The sequence below is a fragment of the Zonotrichia albicollis genome, chromosome 10, assembly GCF_047830755.1.
Source record: "Zonotrichia albicollis isolate bZonAlb1 chromosome 10, bZonAlb1.hap1, whole genome shotgun sequence".
In the NCBI taxonomy this organism is placed as follows: domain Eukaryota; kingdom Metazoa; phylum Chordata; class Aves; order Passeriformes; family Passerellidae; genus Zonotrichia; species Zonotrichia albicollis.
The window spans coordinates 13,338,942-13,359,877 of NC_133828.1; the positions used below are offsets into that span (position 1 = coordinate 13,338,942).

Sequence of the window (20,936 nt, forward strand, 5' to 3'; positions counted from 1 at the left end):
ATGGGCACAGTGTTCCACCAAGCAGCAAGGCCTGGATTGAGGAACACAGCACACAAGGACGTGTGAGCCCAATGAATGCTATCTGGCAGCACAAAGGACATTGTGGCAGCACAGGGGCACACTGCCCCACAACAACACCAAGGAGACCCCCAGCAGCATGGCAGCACAGTTATGCTGCACTTGGGAGGAAAAGCACTGCTCAGGCCTATGAATCAGGGGGACCTAACCTCTTCATGAGGAAGATGTAGCTCAGCCAGCATGGGTGAGATGCAGCAGCTCAGCAAGGAACAGCAAAGAGCCCCTGTCCCCCATCAGGCTGGGTCCTACCCCAAGTGAGGAAATCCTGCTGGGGGCTGCAGGACTCAGCATTCTCTTTGAGCTGATCCTCTGTCACTCTGTCAGCACCAGCCTAACACCAAACCCATGTGGTGCCCATCCACTCCAGGCTGGTGTGAGGGGCCCCTAATCCCACAGGGCCTGCAAGCTCCACGCAGCCAACTGCGCCAAATCCCACCGGGCCCCCCACACGAGACTTAAACCCCACAGGGCGGCCTGTAAGGAGCCCAAAATCTCACAGGGCTCCCTAAGCCAGACAGTGACAATTACCCTCAGCCCTACAGTGTCCCTAAGCCCCACAAAGGCCAGCTGCGAGCGACCTTATACTCCAAAGGGCTGCCTAAAGCACACAGACCCGGCAGCAGAGCAACCTTAACCCCACAGAGCCAGCGGCAGCCGGCCCCTCGATGGTCAGCTGCATGGTCAAGCTGCAAGGGACCTGTGCTCCACAGGGCTCTCTACAGCAGACACAACCTGCTGCAACAGACCCTGACCCCCACAGGATCCAGAAGACAACACCCCCAAGCCCTTCAGCGCGAGCGGCGGCAGCCGCGGGCCCCGAGCCCGCCCCTGGCACGGGAAGGGCCGAGCGGCGGCAGCGGCGCTTTCCGGGGCGGAGCCGGGGCGGGCCTGGCCGAGCCGAGCCGAGCCGAGCGGAGGCGAGCCGAGCGGCACTATGATGGCGCAGCGGGCACTCCCGAACCCCTACGCGGACTATGACAAGTCCTTGGCCACCAGCTACTTCGACGCGGCCGGGCGGGTGAGCGGGGCTGGGGTGAGGCAGCTCTGCCCTGGGGGTCTGCCCACAGGCCGTGTAGAGCTGACACCTGTCTGGTTCCAAACGCGGTTCCCGGGGCTGCCCGGTGTACCGATGCTCCCCCACGGTGCCTTCACGTTTGGTGGGTTTTGTCTCCACAGCTGACCCCCGAATTCACGCAGCGGCTGAATAACAAAATCAGGGAGCTGCTGCAGCAGATGGAGAAGGGCCTCAAGTCCGCCGACCCGCATGACTGCACGGCGTACACTGGCTGGACAGGTAGGGTCGGTCCCATGGAGCAGCAGCTCCCTGGAGCTCGCCTCTAGATGAGCTCCTGGCAGACCCTGGGGTTTGGCCATTGAAATGGTCACGGTAGATCCATGTCAAGAATGGCACTTGTTCTGCGTGGTTTAGTCCATTTGAGCAAGGGGATGTCTTTCTCAGGACTCCCCATTTGCAGAACGAAGGCCACAGTGTCACAGGGCAGGATTAATAGTGCTGGACTTAACACCACGGAGAAAACCAGCAGTTGTTTGAGTGTAAGCATGGGAGCCTGCAAAGCGACATGTTCCAAATCTAGCCATGGTGGGGATGATGACAACAAAACCAGTGCTCCATCTACTTCTCCACGAAGTAGGCAGATGTACATGGTAAGTCATTTGCCTGCAAGGAGCCCTTGCATCTGGCAGCAGTGGGCTTAATGGCCTGAGATAATGTCTGTCTTTTCTGTTGGAGCTGTAATTTATCTGATGACCTTGTCTGATTGGAAGATTGCTCCATTCCTATTCCCCAGGTAATGCCACTCCACTTAGTGAGCGCTAGCTTTGCTCCAGTGCCTTGCCAGAAGGAGCAGAAATACTAATGTGAGTATAACAGAGTGTGGAAGCCTTCCTTGTACTAACTTGTTTGCAAAGCTTCCAGGAGCTTGTCTTTCTCCTATTCTGCATTTTCAACCTGGTTTTCCTTCCTTGGAAGTGTGCCCTGCCTTTGCCTCCCTGTTTCTACCCAATGGTGCCAGGGAGGACACACCCTTCTCTGTGCCCCAACTTCAGCTGCTGCTGTGTGCTTTCACATCTCTCCTGCCTTCTGTGATGTGCCAGGCCCTATTCAGGGACCCTAGGATAGTTGAAATCAATCTAATGCTTGCTGCAAGATTTTTTTGGTACTGCTGCTTTTCTTTTTGCAGTATACTGCAATCATAAATGGCAACTTTCTACAGTACAGTCTGGGTGTGGCTGGCTTGTGTGTGGGTGCTGTGGAACTTAATGCCAACAGTTTGCTTATGAGAGTGGTGTTCAGTGTGTTGGTGCTAAACTAACATTGCAGCTTGATGACAGCAGTGCTAGAAATGCCTGCTTCAAAATTTTACTAAGGCAGACAGGCAGTGAGAGCACTGAAGAGCAGTTCATAAGAAATACTAGGATGCCAGTATTAAATTCCAGCGTAGGAGAACATTGATTTCATCAGCTGCTGTCTTGGCAGCACTCTGCTGCCGCTGCCAGTGAATTTATACATTTCTGCTGAGTGCTGGCTGATTCCACCTTGGCAGACATGTTCAGTTTTCCAGTGTGTGTGACCCTGCCCTGGGGTCCCCTCTGATGAGAAGCACTGCTATGGTAAAGGTGCTCTTCAGTCATGATTGCAGAAAATTCAGGAGACAAAGCAGGAGGATAGTTGATGTTAGGAGTACTCTTGGGGAGAAGGAAACCACTTTTCCCCAGAGGCCATGTTCCTTTTCTGAAGGTGCTCCTAAGGTACTTTGTGTTGGAAAGTGATTGCGGTTATGAAACAGTGGCTGAGAACTCTGGTTCAGGATTTCAGCTAGTTTTCATTTGGAAGGCAGTTTCTCAAGAGGGATGCTTCTCTTTTCTTCCCAGAGATCATTCCTCAATGGGCACACAGCCTTCTTGCCTTGGCTATTAGGAATAAATCCATGGACAGATTTCCTGGAAGTCACAACCAGCGTGGTGAAGTTTGCAGATGTCACACTATAACTTTGTCACCCTACCTTCCTTTCCAATTCTAGCTATATTAATTTATTCAGAGCTGGTTTCCAGAGACACAATTAATTGGGCCAAGACAGCAGCTTTTTCCTGTAATTGCTTGTGTAGGAAAGGCTGAGTATCTCCTCATGTGAATCATTGCCCAGCAATCTGAAATCAGCCCTCACTCTTGTGGCCGCTAATAAGGGAGATTTGAAATATGGCTCTCTTGGCACAAACTCTGTGAGATGTAACGTGCTTGAGTGTACTACACTGCACTCAGTAATGCACAGCATATGCTGGCATTTTACTTTGGGGCTCCTTTCCTTCCCACCACACTTGACAGAGCCCTGTTCCCCCAGCGTGCACTGTGCCAGGGAAGCCACGGCTTCTTGGCACGTGAAGTTGGAGCAGAGGGAAGGAAAGACTCAGGTTTTCAGCTCAGAGGCAGTGAAAGCACACTTTGGATCAAGATTATCCAGTGTATGGCTGAATGCCCTCAAAACATATTTGAATCAGCTTGTTACATTCTCATTCAGTTCCCCATAGAGATCAGGGCCCCATAGGCAGCCCCTGCTACGTGCCTGGGTACAGACCAGCCTCAGCTGTTGTGTTCTGCTCTGGCTTTTCATCAGTTTAGGGAGGCTGCTGGAAGAGCTTTTTCCCTAATCTGTTTCACTGGTATCATGGTGTTGACTGAGGGAAGCTTAGCTGCTCTAAGCTAATTCTGAGGTAGAAGCAGATCTGGTAGAAGCACAGCAGCCTCATCCATTTCCAGGTTAGCCTGAGGATGGTGAGGGATACCTGGACGCCTTTTGGTATTTGTGGTAATGCAAAAGGCCTTGCTCCAAACACTGTCTTGACTGAGAGCACAGCTGATGGAAAGGGAGTGGAAGGAGTTCACTCCTGCCACCAGGTGACTGCAGAGGCCAGGATGCTCCTGAGTCCAGTGCTTACTGGTGTGTTGCATCCTTCCAGGGTGATGAGGTATGTAAGGGAGAGATTCACCTTCCTCCACACTGTGGTGGTTCACTTGGAATTTGTTTTCCATGCAAGCATTCCCTTCTCTGGCAATGTCTTAGTCACAGAGGGCCTCTGAAACTGCCCAGTGAGTTCAGCTGGCCTGCCCCATCCACAGTTTTTGGCTGGCCATTGGCAAGTAGGGACAAGGAGCAGGGCTTAGTTGTCTTTTGAAAGGAAAGCCATGTGAAAATGAAATTACTACTGAACCAGTTCAGGAAAACTTCTGGAAAAATACTTCTCATTCACTTTAGTGCAATATGTTCATTTTAACCTCAGAACCCAGAGAACTTACGTCCTTTTTAGTCCTGTTCAGAAAAATGTAAATCCTCAGATAATCCCTACAGAGCAAGAGAAAGTGAGGCTGCATTTGCTCAGAGATAATAGAGTGCCTTGGGTCAATCACATAAACCACATTCTTGCCAAATGCTTGGCAGATAGTTTTTGTGAATTTTCTGTTCTTGGAGATAGTCAGTGTTTGACTGGACAAGGCCCAGAGCAATGGCATGCAGATTTGAGGCTGACCTTCCTTTCAGAGGGTTGGAGCAGATCACCACTGATCCCTGCTAACCTAACCTGTTGTAGGATTTTGTGATGGGGTAAAAAGTTTAACAGAAGAAGCTCTGTTACCCAGGTTTTAAGGCAGGATAAATGCTTAGGCATCCTGGATAATCAATCATGCAGTCAGAAGAGAAGCTGCAAACTGACTCCCCAGCCAGTTCTGAATGTGGCCTTCCAGAGGTGTCTCACTGTTGCATGCAGTGTGGCTTTGGCATGCAGGTTGGAGTGCAAGGAGCATCCCATGTGTCTGCACCAGCAGAGATGCTAATTATCCTTTGAGCTGGGCAATAAAGCTGGGCCATCCATGCTCTTTTACCCCATGCCTGGCTTAATAAAGTGGCACCAGCTGTCTCACTAGAAACCATCAGGCTTCATCACTGTGCAGAGATAGGATTCTGCTTCTTCCTCTGTGTTTGACATCCTGCTTTGAGGCTGCTGGCTGATTTACTGCCCTGGGTCAATGCAAGACCTCTGAGATCTTTATAACTCTAGGTGGTTGGTTTGGAACAAAATATCCTCTTGTGGCAACCTACTTTCCTTAGTAGAAGAACACAGCTCAGGTCCTGCTGGGCAAGGAGGCATGTTCAGAACAGTCTAAGGGCATAACTTGCTTGCAAAGCAAACTGCTTGCAGGCCAACAAAAGAGCAAGTCTAAACTTGCAGAGAAGTTGAGGCACAGCCTCTCTTTGATCAACAGAATGATCATGTGGATGAGATTCTCTTTCTGCCTACTGCAGAGCTTTAGCTCACATTTCTGCCTACTGCAGAGCTTCAGCTCACAAGCAAGACCTTCCCTGGTATTTCCAGCAGTGCCTGCTCTGTTGAAAGCAATGGTTGCTGAAGTCAGGGCATCAGCACAAGCTGCCTGTAACTCTGGCACAATTGTCTGTAACTCCACTGCCCCACTCTAAAGAAATCTCTCATGCAAAGTAGTACCTGCCTCTGCACCTACCCTGCAGGAGGGTGAGGGGAGAGAGGTGCTGTTCACTGTCCTTCTGAAGGTGTTGACTAAGCAGGCTTTGTGAGGCACACAGGATTGACTTTGGCCTCCTGATTCCCTGCAGTGAGCAAGCACCTCAGGCATGGACACTCAGCTCCTGTGTACTGCCTTTCTGCATGCTGGAGTGGCTGTTTCGGTCAGCAGAGCCCTGTTGGTGTCTCAGCAGCACATGTTCTCTGCAGCCCTGTACCATCAAGGGCTCTCTGGTGCATTCCCCATCTCGTTCAGCTCTGCACAGGAGCTAGAAGCAAAAAAAAATTGGACATCTGAGAAACTACAGAGAAAAAGGTCCAGTAGTAAACAATCAACAGGACAAAGCCCAGACATCTTTGGCAGTAGCAGGGCACTGTATGGCAGTTCTGAGTGGAAACAGTCAGAGGTCACAAAATTGGGTCACATTTCCAAGTGGAACACTGAACATCAGACCTCCAGGTCACAGAGAATTGGAGCAGATCCACAACTTGCCTAGCTCCATGTGCCTGGTGATGCTGTGTTTGTATATCACTTAAAGCATGCCAAGCAAACACCAGTCAGTCCCAAACCTACCCAGTCAGTTGGGGTGAGGAGGGCATTGGAGAGGGAGCAAGGCAGAGCAACACTGCCTTAACTGAACCAAGGCCACTGCCTGGATACTCTTCCCTCTGACCTGCACTGCCTCTGAAATGCTCTGCCTGCACCTTGGCACACAGGTTAACGCCAGATATCCCCCACCAGGTGACTTTGTTTTGTATCCCTCTAAATACACCCATCAACATTGCCTCTTCATGCTTGTGCCTGCCCTCCTCTGCTGCCTTGTCCCCTCTGGGGCTCACGGTTGGCAACAGAGGGACCAGCAAGCTGAAGGCGCTGCTTGCACCCTTCTGATCACTTTGAGAGGAAGGAGTTCCTTGATGGATTGTGTTGATTTGGCATGGCCTGGTTTATGGCAGCAGGGGAGGGCCACAGGGTCCTTTCTATGAGAAGCTGCTGGAAGCTCCTACCATGTTCGACAGAGCCAATGGCTCTAAAGATGGACACACTGCTGGCCCAGTTAGAGAGGCTGGTAACTCCTCTGTGATGACATATTTAAGAAGAAAATGAAAACAGAGCACAGGCAGTTTATTCCCCAAGGGTGGGGAGGCACTGTGGCTGCTGCCATGCTGGCACAGCCTGTGGCAATGCACTATGGCTGAAAGGGCAGGGCCTGGCTGGCAGCTTCTCCTTCCTGGCACCCCACATGTACAGAGACATGAGCCAAACAGAGAGACTGCAGATCACACCTTATGTCCCTGTGGGACCTGCACACCTTGATTTTATTTTTAACACCTCTCCACATGAGGAGAGGCGTTAAACAGCACCAGCACCACTGCGGCTGCTGCTGCCTGTGCAGTGGTGTTGTGGCTGCCTGGCCAGCACAGAAACAGGATGGGCAATTCCCTGGCATGGAGCCTAGGTGAGATCAGCTTCTCAGTGCTACTGGATCCTGCAGGAGTCTTTGAATTGGTGGGGGTTGGTGACAGTGGTACTACAAGTAGCAGTTTGTCTTCTAGTCAGAAAGGAGGAGGATGTGAGGACATGTGGGCGAAAACATGGTCAGTGGAAAGAAAGAGAGGGAGAAGGTTCTCCAGGCACCAGAGCCGAGATTCCTCTGCAGGCTGTGGTGAAGCAGCTGTGCCCCTGTAATGCATGAAGTCCACAGGGAATGCAGAGATCCACTCACAGCCCTTGAGAGAAGTGCTCACTCTGGAGTGGGTGGATGCCAGAGCAAGCTGTGATCCAGTGGGAGACCCGAATAGAGCAAGGGGGCTCCTGCTTCCAGAGACAGGCAGAGACAGGGCCCTTGCTTCCAGACTAGAGCAGCCTGTCCTTAAAAGACTATACCCTGTGGACAAGTGACCCATGCCACAACAGTTTTGGAATGGCTGTCTCCCATGGGAGGGACCCCACAGCCTAGCTGAGAAAGGACTCCTCTCCCTGAATTAACAGAAGAAGATCTCAAGTGATGAACAGACCAAAACCCTCATGTCCTGTCTCCGTCTGCTGTCAGTGGGAAGGAGGGAGAGCCTGGGGGGTAAAAAAGTATTTTAAAGGCTTATTTTACTTCTCATTATCCTCCTCTGACTCTGTTAATAATAAATTTACTTTATTCCTTTAAATTTGAACCTGTTTTGCCCGTAGAGTGTTTTTTTCTCCCAATCCTTATCTCATCCCCTGAGCCCTTTGTTTTTTTTTTCCCCTCTCCTCTGCCCAACTGTAACAGAAGAGAGTTAGCAACAAACAGCTTTAGTGGTACCTGGACTATTGCCAGTATCAAATGACAACGGGAATGAATTGAGAAAACTGGCTTTAGATGCAGTTTATAAGACCTTTCAGTTTTAAATAAAAAGGAAAAGTGGATGTTCTGGGAAAGCAGCTTCATCCTTTAGTACAGGTCAGTGGTTTTTTGGAGTCTTTCCAAAGATGCTTGGGCCTGAGAGGATAAGGGGTGAGAAATGTTATAAAAGAGGAGAGGCAAAGAAATCAGAGGAAAACAATGGTGAGATTTACTTTCTAAGAATTCAATCCCTGCAGTGGTCTTGGCAGGATACTTATGTGCATAATTAGGGTGGTATGATGGCAGTGGGAATAGAAACTACTTACAAAGCTAAAAGTTCTATATTAAAGCAGATAAGTCAAGAGTGCAAGTTGTGCTCAGACAGCTATCAGGCTAATAAGAGTCTAGAAGATGTGCTAGGTACTAAATAAATCAAGAAGAGTCACTTGACATTTTCTAGCTGGAAAAGGAGGGTTCCCCTTTAAAGAAGGGCTTCATATCCACATCCTTACAGACTTGAGTGATGGCACTGTACAGCTGAGCTCTCTCTAGAATTGCCAGCACTGAATTGCTTAGAGAGAGAACAAGGTTATTAGCTTCAGCAGGAAATGGAAATTTTATACATAATGTACATGTGGAATTGAATTGTCTGTAACATGAAGCTTTGGAGATTACCCATGCAAAATGAGAAAATTATCCAAGTTTGAAATTGTCCTCAGTACCTTGGACTGTAATTCTGCAGCATGCTTGCCCCCTTGACCTTAACACATCAAAATCTGTAGAGATTGGCTCTATTAATTTAGGCTTAATGCAGAACCTGAGTCTTCTTAGAAATGGTTATTGTTAAGGGAGAAATAAGCTCTTCTCAAAGTGAGCTAGGCCAGTAGCTTTCTTCAGTGCAGGTTTGAGGATGGCTCCCAGATCAGAAGGAGGGTTCAAGTGTGACAGACCTGTCAGGCACAGACTTATCAAGAATTCCTCATTCACCTACTGAAAGCCTCAAGAGCTGGCTGAAGACAAGGCACACAGAGGCAAAGGACAGCAATTGATGTGACTGCTCAGTAGCAGAACTGGTTTTGTAGCTGGCCAGTCCACTGGAAACCCCTAGTGAGCACCATGCAGCCTGTTGCAGTATTCCAAGCAGCTGTTTGTGTTGCAGACAGGGGCTGATCTCATGAGTGATTGCTGCAGAGGAGAATTGGGCAGTCCCTTTTTCCTAGGATGCACCAGTTCTTGCTTTAGGGCTTGGGACATGCTCAACAGCGGGAGATGATGTCCAGGGAACTGCAACACCCTTGTTGCTGCTTCCCAGTGGAATGGAATTTAAAAAAAATAATAAAAGGAAAGTTTTAAGAAGAGTCAAGTATGATGTCTGGATGTCCTAAGGATGCTGTTTCTCAGTGCTGATGGCGTGTCAGTTTTTTAAAAAATCCAATCCAAGCTAAGTGACCCAACCCCTTACCCCCTGACCATGGGGAAAAAATAGAGAGGGTGACAACTCAGTTCTGCTATGTCACAAATACCATCTCCCCAAGGATGATTTTTTTCCCCCTTTCACTGTTGAGCAAAAGTCACAGGTACAGTGTATGGATTTAGGTGGGTTTGTCTAGGTCTCACCTTTTGCTCCTTGCTATGAAAATTGTATGTAATTGGATATAAAAGAATTGTGTATGAAACTGTATGTATATTGTAAATGAAAATATACAATATTACATGTATATATGTAATTGTATATGAAAATTGTATGTAATTGTGTATAAAATTTTATGCAATTCTGTTCTCCAGGCCTTCCTGGGTCAGACCCTGCTGTTCTCTTGACCTGCCATCCACTCACAAGCAGCAGCAAGGCACAAGGAAAGGAAGCTGTGGGTTATGTCCCTGAGAAGCCTGTCTGTCAGGCTTATACCCTAAATGAGGGCCAGGCCAGACTTTCAGCTTCACTGAAGTAACACAGCAAACATTTCTAATGGGTGCAACCTTTGTGTTCCTCCTGCAGGCATTGCTTTGCTGTACTTGCACCTGTTTGATGTGTATGGAGACCCAGCCTACCTTCAGGTGGCCCATGAGTACGTGAAGAAGAGCCTGAGGTGCCTGACCAGGAGATCCATCACGTTCCTGTGTGGTGATGCTGGGCCCCTGGCAGTGGCTGCTGTTGTGTACCACAAGCTGCAGAACCAGAAGCAGGCAGAAGACTGCATCATCCGGTAAAAGCCTTGCTCATGTCTCTGTCCTGGCCTTGCTCTTGCTCACAGAGCTGCTCTGGGCTTGGATGAGGCACTCTCTGACAAATGTGAAGACATTTTGGTGCAGTCTTGTGTGAGAGATAGTTCAGTAACTTAGCAAGGCAGCACAAACTTTTCCTGCCCTGGTGAAAGAGGTGGTTTAAGGACAAACACGTTTGCATGGCAGCCTGCAAGCCTCTATTGTTCAGCTGCTACTGCCATCTTAAAAATAATTCTGATAAACACAGGCAGAAAAAAGTGCCAAAATTAAAAACAAAAAAACCCCAGAAGGTGGGGTTTGGTGGTTTTTGAGAACATTTTAATTTAGCTTTGCAGTCATTTTGATGAAAAGGAAAAATGTGGTAAGATTATTAGATTTAATTTTGGTACTTGCTTCCACTTGCTCTTTATTAGTTGTCTTTGACTTAAACCTAAGATTGACAGCATCCCTTTCAACTGCAGAATGCAGCTGGTTATGATTCATTTATTTCTATTTCCTGCCTTTCCTCGACTGTTTTCAGATGCTTTTTTGTTGGGTACTTAAGACAAGAAAAGGACAAACAAGCAGGCATAGATCAGCATGTGGCAGAGGAAGGAAAATAGTTAAGGAGATATATTTGCAAGCATTTCTCAGTTAAGGGAGATGGGTTTTAGGAAGGTGAGAAACAGCCCTGTAGAGAGTTTCCACTCCTCCCTGATCAGCACAAAGAAAGACAAAACCCCTGATGCTTCAGAACACTGACTGCCCTTAAACAGCCCTGAGAAAGTGATGCATAATAGCAATTAAAAAAAGCCACAGGTGGGAATCAGAGGTGTCTGTATGGTTTGGACACCAATTTCCACTCCCTTAACCAAGAATAGCTTCTGGTTTATGCAGATACAATCAGTCTGGGGACAGAACTCTTTCTTTGTTCTGATAATAATCTGTGGGTTAAATTTTGCTTTGACAGAGTGGCAGATCTCACTAAGATTAACATATTTTTTAACAAAAAGAGAATTAATCTGTCAAACAATACTGGTCAGTTGTGGTCAGTGCATAAGTCCCAGGTTGTAAAAGCAATCCCTAATTAATGTTTTCTTGCTGAGGTCTCCCTCCCCATATCCCTCTTGTTCTGCCTGTGGTTTGGTGGTGGAGTGGAATCTCGTGATTAATTTTGCACTGCCATCTAATGGTATAATAAAGTCAGAACACTGGAAATTGGTTTCTTCATACATCTGCAAGAGGAAAACAGAAAAATGTGGCTTTCTCAAATGAACAGTTCTACTGTCCTTACTCTGCCACCAATTCCCAGAGCAGTTAGCCTGACTGTGCTCCTTTAAAATAGAGTATTTCTTTGAGAAGTAGCTCCCTAAATCAAAACTTAAATGGTTTTTGAGTATGCTCTTTAGTTACAGAGCAGTTGCTAAGCTGTGCAGTGCAAGTGCACAGAAAGAGCACTTTTATCAAAGCTGTGGAGAAGAAGGGCCTCTCTGCATTTTGTCCTCTATCTTTTAAAGCACTTCACCTTTACAGAGCCAGTGGAGAGAATCCATCAGCCAGGTTTTACCTGCAGTGGAACAGACAGAAGCTTGCTTTTTCCTAAATGAGTTCATGACCAAAAATGTGCTTTTATGCTCTAGAGACACTAATGTTTCAGGGCAGCCTATTTTCCAAGAGCCTGTGAAAATGTGAGCCATGTTCTAGGAGCCTTCTTTTTCCTGTCACCTCCCACCAATTCAGAAGGTCAAAGCTTTGCTTTCAGGGCCAGTGGTGTACAAAAATCCCATTTTGCTCTACAGCTGCCTTGATTTCCCTCTGTCCAGAAACTGCTGATTGTTGACAGTTGAGGTGATAGGCTCATAATGTGAATAGGAGTGGCTCTTCCTTTCATAGACTACAACTTACCCACACAGCTGAGAAATGCATTCTGCATGCAGTCAGTCCAGCAGCATCCCAGGCATCTCTTTTTGAATGCATGACCACGTTTCAAAAACAGCAGAAACTCCTGGCAAGCTTCCTCTCCTGATGATCCAGCTGGAAAAGCAGTTAGAGGTAAAGCAGTAATGGACAAAGAACAAAAAAAAGTGGTCCAGTTGCTCCAGACAGGCTGGGAAGCTCAGCACACACAAAGCTCTTCCTGGCTGGTTTCACAGCTGGAAACAGGCAGGGAATAGCCTTAAAGCCACTTTTGCTGGTATTTTAAAAGTGATGGCACTGTTCAGATTGCTGTCTTACAGGTGAACAGAAAGATAAAGCCAAATCAAATCATACTGCTACCTGCTGCCCTGACAGGAAAGGACATCCAGTCTTTCTGGAAGTGTGATGAGAGGTAAAACAAAGGAAAAACTGCATCAAAAGTGAATTGGGCTACAAAGCACCAGTCTGAAGTGCTGTTAGTCCCTGTTAACATTACAGGAATATCACCAGCTTGGCAATATCGTAATAGAAAAGTGGGAAAGAAAATACTTGACTGCAGCAGACCTCACTCTGCACTTGTGGGCTAAAGCCTGGTGCCAGACAAGCTGTCCTCAGCCAGCCACAGCACCCCCACTTTGCTAAGGTGTCCTCACTGCTGCTCAGTTCACCCTAGAGGATATTTCTTCCATGTGCCACAGCAGCTTGATGTTAAACAACATCTGTAGCTCCACCTCTTACTTAGATTTTTAGCTCATGGAGACACCTCTTTCTCACCTGGCAGCATAGCCCAGGCTATTTGTAGGCATGGAGAGGAAGGGGCTTCTCTATCAGGACTTGAGAGCATTAGGGGTGAGATTTTCCCACATACCATTAGCACTAGTTTGAACTTCAAATATTCCTTAGGCAGCCAACTTAAAAGGATAACCCTGTATTTTGAAAGTGGTGATTTCTGGCAGAGTGTCCACCTTGCCAATAACATCACAAGGAGATAATGGTGGGCAGCCTTTCCTGAGCAGTCAGCAGCTTATGCTGACCATTTCTTTCAGCCCAGGTTTCCCCCTCCTGTAGCTTTCCAAGCTGGTGCTCTAAAACCCAAGCACATAGTATGAGTGCATTGTGAAGAGCAGAGCAGACTGAAGCAATCAGCCAAACAAAAGGCAGAAGGGAAGGAGTGATTCCACACCTCATGCAGTGGAAGGCTGAGAGCCAGCGCCTGGCCTGACAGCTCCTAGGGCACAGCAGTGTGGGATTCACATTCTCTGAACCTGAGGGAAGCAGAGAAAAGAATGATCAAAACAATTCTTACCTCATTTGCTGTGCCAAAGCAGAATGCAATGTGGAGATTGTTTACCCAGAGTGATGGTGTTTTGTTCCCTTGGCCTGTGAGGACCAAGCACATGTCCAGACTGTCAGTCAGCAGGCAGTCACTAGTTTCTGGGCAGTTGAGTTGAGTTGGGTGCTTGTGCAGATTCAGTTTAGATGTAGTGTAATAGAGTGTAATATAGTACAGAATAATATAGTATAATAAAGTAATTAATTAGCCTTCTGATATCATGGAGTCCCCCTCATCTTTCTCCCTGCCACAGGGATCACTTTGATTTCCAATACAGCAGCATGAAGGAACGAACCAGGGTTTTGAGCTCCAGCCTTAGTGCTTGTTTCCATGGCTTTGAGTGCAATGTTTGAGTGCATTTCCCTCTCATCTCCCTCATAGGAATGTTCCATTGCAGTTTGCTGCACCTACACAAGGCTGACCCACGAGTGATGGTGTTTTGTTCCTTTGCCCTGTCAGAGCCAAGCACGTGTCCAGACCACCAGTCAGCAGGCAGTCGCTAGATTCTGGGCAGTTGAGTTGAGTTGGGTGCTTGTGCAGATTCAGTGTAGATGTAGTGTAATAGAGTGTAATATAGTATAGAATAATATAGTATAATAAAGTAATCAATTAGCCTTCTGATATCATGGAGTCCTCCTCATCATTTCTCCCTGCCATGAGGATCTCTTTGATTTCCAGTACAGCAGCATGAAGGAACAAACCATGGTTTTGAGCTCCAGCCTTAGAGCTTGTTTCCATGGCTTTGAGTGCAATGTTTGAGTGCATTTCCCTCTCATGTCCCCCATGGGAATGTTCCATTGCAGTTTGCTGCACCTACACAAGGCTGACCCCCGAGTGCCAGACGAGCTCCTCTACGGGCGCATGGGTTATCTCTCTGCACTGCTATTTGTGAACAAGCACTTCGGAGAGGAAAAGATCCCTCAGAGCCACATTCAGCAGGTACTGTGCCTTTTGCTGAGTTGTTATCTGTCTCTTCTCATATACCTCATCTTGGGGCAGGTAAAAACCAGTGCTAGATGTAAAGAACTCTGGCAATAAGGGAGAAACCACATCATGCTATACCTGCTTTTCTTCCAAAGGAACAAAGCACTGCTGTCCATGTAAACCCATGGGCAGTACTGGACTGGCATACATTTCATTCCACCCTCTGCTTGGGCAGAAAAACAAATCTTGTTCTGTGTCAGAATACTCACTGTGCTGTGTCCAGGGCAGCAACATTTCCCTCACCCACGTTTGTTCCCATCCCTGCACAGGTTTGTGAAGCAGTTGTAGCCTCAGGAGAGAACTTAGCCAGAAAGAGGAACTTCACAGCAAAGAGCCCACTGATGTTTGAGTGGTACCAGGAGTACTATGTAGGAGCAGCCCATGGTTTGGCTGGGATCTACTACTATCTCATGCAGGTAAGAGACATGAGGGGATGGGCCCTTAGCACTGTTTCACATTTCTTTGAACAAGGAACAGCATTTGAATTGGCTCTTAGTAATGTCAAACTGGGAAAGATACCTTATCTGACAGACCTAGCCATGTGTTTATCATTCATTTCCAATTGTAAAGGTTTTCTTCAAATCTAAGATTGAATCTCTGACCTTGGAGAACTGTGGAGAAATGTGACCTGCATTAACCAGCAGTGTCACATAACAGAGGCCTGTAGCTCAGCTGGGTCTGAGTTTCCCCCTCATGTTAATTGCTTCTAAATTATTCACATTTGTTGGTATCTGCTGGCTCCCTGCATCTTCTGAGATAGTTATTTGGAGCAGAGTGAGAATCTCTGAAAGAAAAGCATGATAAAAAAAATTGTGCTCATAGTAGGAAAGTGGGAAATGCCTTTGTATCCAAAGCAGAGCCTGCTTCTAAATGTGAAAAAGGTGGGACTATGATAAAGGTGCTGAGTTCTGCAGTGCCTGAAGCAGGCAGAGCAAGACAAGAGACTGGGAGAGGCTTTGATGCTTTCTCACTATTTTGCACAACTCACTGGAGCTCTGTCAATATTCCCTATTCTGGCTCTGAAAAAAAATGAGGGTGATAATTCCCCTGTGTGGGTTCCTTTGTGCATATATTTACAGTGCTCAAGCACTCAGAAAAATAACAGCAAAAAAAACCCATTGAATTCTTCAAGCATTAAGAGCACCCATGAGCAACACAAATTATTTTGGTCTAGAAATAGTCTGTAATCTTTTATTAGACATAACTCTGAGAGCAGGTGGAAAAGGAAGCCACCAGGTTTCAAGCATTTGAGTTTTCCTTCAGGACTGTCAAAGTTAAAGCCCATATACAGGATCAGTAGCAGTCCTGTGAATATAATGTTTCTGTTGCTCAGAGAGGAAGAGGTGGTTGGTGTTTTTTAAGAAGATTAGATTTAGAAGATTTGGCAGGAGGGGGATGCAAGGTGGTTATTTTCCAGAAGCACAGAATAGCAAGCTAGGAGCAGGGGAGACAGCAATGTGCTGTGAGCCTAAATTTGTACCAAGTCCCTGAGCTTCTTCCCAAGTAGCTGTTTAAATAATTTTTAAGTCTTTTTAAATAAATTTTAAGTCTCCCATTAAATACTCATGGGCTTTATGCTTCTCTGCTGTATGAATTAAAAGGAGCCTGAATCAGCCAAGCATGATGCACAAAAAGCCTTGGAAGAAGCAAGAATGTGAAATACGGAGAGGAAAACATCTTTTATCTCTAATGGCTTTACAGCACAAGTATTGATTTTTCATTTTCCAGTTACCAGCCTGAGAACAGTGTGATCCTTAGATGAGAGTGTTCATTGCAGTCTGCCATGGGAAATTAGAACTGCACAGATTTCATGTGGGGCAGTGTCTTTGGGACACTGAAGCCACTCTCTTGCTTCCAGCTGAGGTCAGCAGTGAAGTCAGCCTCTTGAAATCACCCAGCAGCATCTGTGAAGATTCAGAATTCAGAATTGCAGCCTGCCAGCTGGGCTGGCCCAGCAGCTAAGGGCTGAGATGCTCTAGGTGCAAGGAATCGTCCTTAATACTGATCTTAGACTGGTATTGCTTTACTTCAGATCTGGGTACCTGAAGCTATTCCTGCTCATCTTTAGGAAAAACAGCAGCAAGCTTTTTTGCTTAAAGGGGCAGGTGACATGCTAGGAACAGTCTGTTTCTGGGATGCAAGGGTAGGACTGGAAATAAGTTCCTGTCAAAAGGCAGAACAACCAGTGACTGAGTGGGTGGTTGTAAAGTGTGAAAGCTCAAAGCAAAGAAATTACTTAATTTACAAGGAGCAAGAGGGAATGTAGCCATAGTTGACTTTGTTTCCACCTTTTGGGCAGACCTTGGGTCTCTTAGGGACAGACAGAATGGTAATTCTCCCTGATTTAAATGTTTTCTGTCTCTTAGCCTGGCTTTGGAGTGAGCCAAGTGAAGCTGCACAACACAGTCAAGCCCAGTGTGGACTATGTCTGCCAGCTGAAGTTCCCATCTGGGAATTACCCTCCCTGCATTGGTGACACCAGAGACCTCCTCGTGCACTGGTGCCATGGAGCACCAGGTGTCATCTACATGCTTCTCCAGGCATACAAGGTACCAGAAACCCTGCAAAGACCCCTCATGTGAAACTTCCTCTGGAGAAGATGCTGGGACATCCCCTTTGCTTGGAAGTAGGATGGCTTGTTGAAGTGAAATCACCCCCACACTAACCTCTGATACAGAAATTAGTCTTTAAAGAAAACATTTCTGAAAATACCCATCAGTTGTGTGGGCTGCCCTGTTGCAGGTGATAGATGGTGACAACTAGTTGTGTGTGAAGTAATGGTCTTGCATCCCCACTCATCAGAAATATCCTCCTTAAAAAGTAAAGAGCAGAGTCACTTCAGCAGGACACCCAAGCCTCTCCATCCCACAGGGATGCTCTTTGTTTGGTGGACATTGCCTCAGCAAGGACAACTGTTTCTTGTCTCCACAGGTCTTTGGGGAGCAGCAGTACCTGAGTGATGCCCTGCAGTGTGCAGAAGTGATCTGGCAGTATGGGTTACTGAAGAAAGGCTACGGGCTGTGCCATGGCACAGCTGGCAATGCTTATGCCTTCCTGGCACTGTACAACCTCACTCAGAGCATGAAATACCTCTACAGGGCCTGCAAGGTAAGGCTGTGTGAGGCAGTAGAGGGCCTTATTTACTTCTGCCTTCTACATCACTGCCTTTGCCTTTGAAATGCAATTTCTAGTGGGGCAGACACGCAGCTGGATCTGACCACCTGCACCAGAGTAGTCCTTCAGCACTGCAGTCACTGTCTGACAGCCTGTACAGAAGGGATTCCCCTCAGAAGCCTTGCTCTGCAAGGGGTAGTGTGGGGACCAGGGGTCGTATTTTCTTCTCAAGCCCTGCCTTTAACCAAATTTGAAGACTTTTTGTACCTCTTTTCTCAGTTTGCAGAGTGGTGTTTAAGCTATGGGCAGCATGGGTGCCGGACTCCAGACACACCATTCTCTCTCTTTGAAGGTAATCTCAGTCTCTAGCCTTGTGTTTTGCTCCTGGATCTAAGCTGTTCTAGCACCAAGGAAAACAGAATGAAAGCTCCACTGGAATCTTTGCAAAACTCAGTGTAGGGGATGGAAAGGAAATTGTACCCACCAAAACCCAAGAAGGGTTTTTCTACCCTTGCCCAGAAGCAGTCTCCCTGTAGCACAGGATAATGTCTTAGCTTGTCCTCTTAGGCCTCCCACACAGATTTACATACAGATCTCAGGGAGAATTCTTTCATGGCTCCTTTTGGTTATTTGGAGCCTGGCTTCTCTCTTTTCTGTACCTTTTTAAGGATTGAAATCCTTCATCAGTGTTCCAGTTTGATTCTAAAGGTGAGAGGAACAAATGGGGCTGCTGTTATGGGCCTTGGTGGCTCCTGTGGCACTTTGTGCCTCCTGCCAACAGCTGCCCCCAAATCTGCCATCAGCAGGTATTTGCTGAAGGAGCCAGCTCCCAGCTAACCCTGATCTCCCCAGGGGAGAGGAAAACTTCCATCAGTCAGGACCTTGGGCAGCAGTGTCTCAAACACCAGAGTTTGACAAAGCTGCCCCATGTCTAACTTGTGGATGGGTAAAGCAGAAGGGAGGGAGCTGGAGTGGGGAAAAGGACCCATGGCATTTTGCCAGGTGTTTTTCAATGTTTGATTAACCTCAAAATGCTTTTCCACACTGAGGTACCAAAGTTGCTTGGGAAAGCTGGGCTCAGACCTTGAAAAATATTTAGGACCTTTTCTTTTGTGAATCATAACTCATTCACTCCCTGGATAACTGAGAGAAACGGTGCCCAAAGGGAATTTCTCTGAAGCACAATGTGTTTTTTTCATCCTCAGGAATGGCTGGAACAATTTACTTTCTTGCTGACCTGCTGGTGCCTACCAAGGCCAAGTTCCCTGCATTTGAACTCTAAATCTGAATCCTGCTTGGCAGTTTGCTGCCCTGTGTCCTTCTGCACTTGGAAATGCAGTTCAAGGCTGCTTTCTCCTTTTTCCAGACTCACTGTTGTTCATCTAACTGAACATAAATCCATCCTCCTGGGGGCATGCTGAGTTCTCTAACTTTTCTAGTTGTCTCATTGCATTGTTTAGTTTTAAAGACAGAATGCAGATTTTGCTGGTGTCCCTTAAAAACTCAGGGCTGCAGGTGGGAGCAAGGAGAACTGTACAGTATTTTGTTGGCTACAGAGTTTTGCTGTTTCCTGTATCCCATTTCCTGGGAAGAAGTTTTCTATTGAATGTAACCTGGGCTGTTTAACCTCTTTTTGTGCTAACAAATAGTTGCAGGAATTTAGCTGCCTTTGGAGAACAGCAGATGGAAAACTGAGACTATTGCCTGGAAGTTGTTTTCAAGTGTTTTCTTTCTGAGCACCCAGAGAGCAGATGGTTCAGTATCTGGGCTGTGCCACGTGAAGTGAATGTGATGGACTGTGGAGTCTTATGTATATTTTTAATATCATATTGCAGCTGGCAGAGCTGGGACTGGCATGCCAAAGGCTTGTCCTGAGTTTGCACCTATCTGCTCTAAAGGCAGAGGCTATGTATAGCTCTTCTGTGCATTTGTTCCAGTGACAGACAAGTAATCCACTGCCATCTTACATTAAACATTGCTATTCCACTGGTCATCCAATGGCAAACTCCAGTCCAAAAGTGAGCTATGCATGCTTGCTTTTGTGGTCTCTTCTTGTTAGCTTTGAGAGTTTATTTTGCAGTCTTTATTTAAATTTGTGTATTAGGTGGTGCCAGGTGCCCACCAGCAGCAACAAGGGAAAAGAAATGTAAGCCACTGAGTTCTGACAGTGTTTAAGCTATTAGCTGTATAGATGTTATTTACATGTTTTCTTTTATAAGCTTTCCCAAACCTGGATCATTTGAGTCACCTGTTTGCCTTGCTACTGCTTGTTGTAGTTTGATTTGCAACCACTCATCTACCCAACTGGAAAATCTGCACTAGGTGAACTGGCTTTGATGTGTCAGGCAGGTCAGGTACTTGCAGGGAGTAAATGTGCTTTTCCATCCTTAGAAATTTGGGACCTGGCTCTGTAAATCACTTTCTTAGCACTGAGCATAAACACTGAGCTCAGGGAAGTTTACAGATGCAGCCACACAGCTTTGTGCTGTTTGAGAGCAGCTCCTCTGCCTGCCCAATGTGCCCACGGGCTTTGATCTTTCAGGGGCTGAGCTGCTGAGTGCCTCAAGTCTCAGAAGGGCAGGGGAGAAACAGCAGGGCAGCACAGCCACTCTCCTGGGCCAGCAGTGACAAAGCAGGGCCACCAAAGCTGGCAGGGTCACACTCACACGTGCCTGAATGCAGGGCAGCTGAGCCCAGTGGCACAGGGAGCTCCATGAGAACCTCCTGGGTAGGCAAGGAGCAGAAACCAGCCCTGGAATGCTGATTTGTTTCCTCAAAGCCCACACTCCTGCTGCCCTCACAGGTTTCTAAAAGTCCATCAGAAGACAGGCTGAATTGCAGAAAAGCTCATCTCCTTGAGGGTGGGCACACCTGTCAGAATGCTCAGGCTCATGGGGACACAGCAGCAGGCATCCCCTGTCACTCACAGGACTGAGCAGCACAGGGAGGTGACTGGGAAGCAGGGAGGAGTTGCCTAATCAAACAGCACCTGAAGTTGCCTCCCAGCTTGGCTGGTGTGCTGGCAGTGCAGGGACACTGCTCTGAGCCTGGGTTTCTCCTGGGCACCACTTCTGTAAAAGGAGATGGTTTGTGCAGCCTGGGTCATGGTGGCATGGGAGCACAATGTCCCGAGGTTTGTGCACTGATCAGGGGAGCATCAGGGCCATGTGTACAACTGTTGAGTGGAGCACTGTCTAATAAAAATGCTGAAACAACCAAACTTTGGGTTATTTCTGCCTCCTGCTTTGTGACCAGGATTCATGTCTGAAGGGATCAACGTATCCCACAACAGCTGTGCTCTGCTGGCAGCTCCTGGAGGCTCAGTGGCCTTCCACCCACCTTGAGTGTTAAGGGTATTTCACATTTTCCCCTCATCTCTAGTCCATCAAAGCCAGTCCTGGGATTTCCCTTGCAGGCTGTGCTGTCATCCCAGGGCA

The 20,936-nt window shown here is 47.3% G+C and overlaps 1 protein-coding gene across 1 annotated transcript; it reads left to right on the forward strand.

The window, feature by feature from the left end:
• Positions 1–929: 929 nt before the first annotated feature.
• Positions 930–20,719, forward strand: LANCL1 (LanC like glutathione S-transferase 1). Its single transcript, XM_005486886.4, has 9 exons — positions 930–1,096; positions 1,255–1,372; positions 9,946–10,153; positions 14,205–14,340; positions 14,655–14,801; positions 16,752–16,934; positions 17,317–17,493; positions 17,779–17,851; positions 18,705–20,719. Exons 1-9 carry the CDS (start codon positions 1,013–1,015, stop codon positions 18,779–18,781), a joined length of 1,203 nt encoding a protein of 400 aa, XP_005486943.1. The 5' UTR covers positions 930–1,012; the 3' UTR covers positions 18,782–20,719.
• The last annotated feature ends 217 nt before the right edge of the window (positions 20,720–20,936 follow it).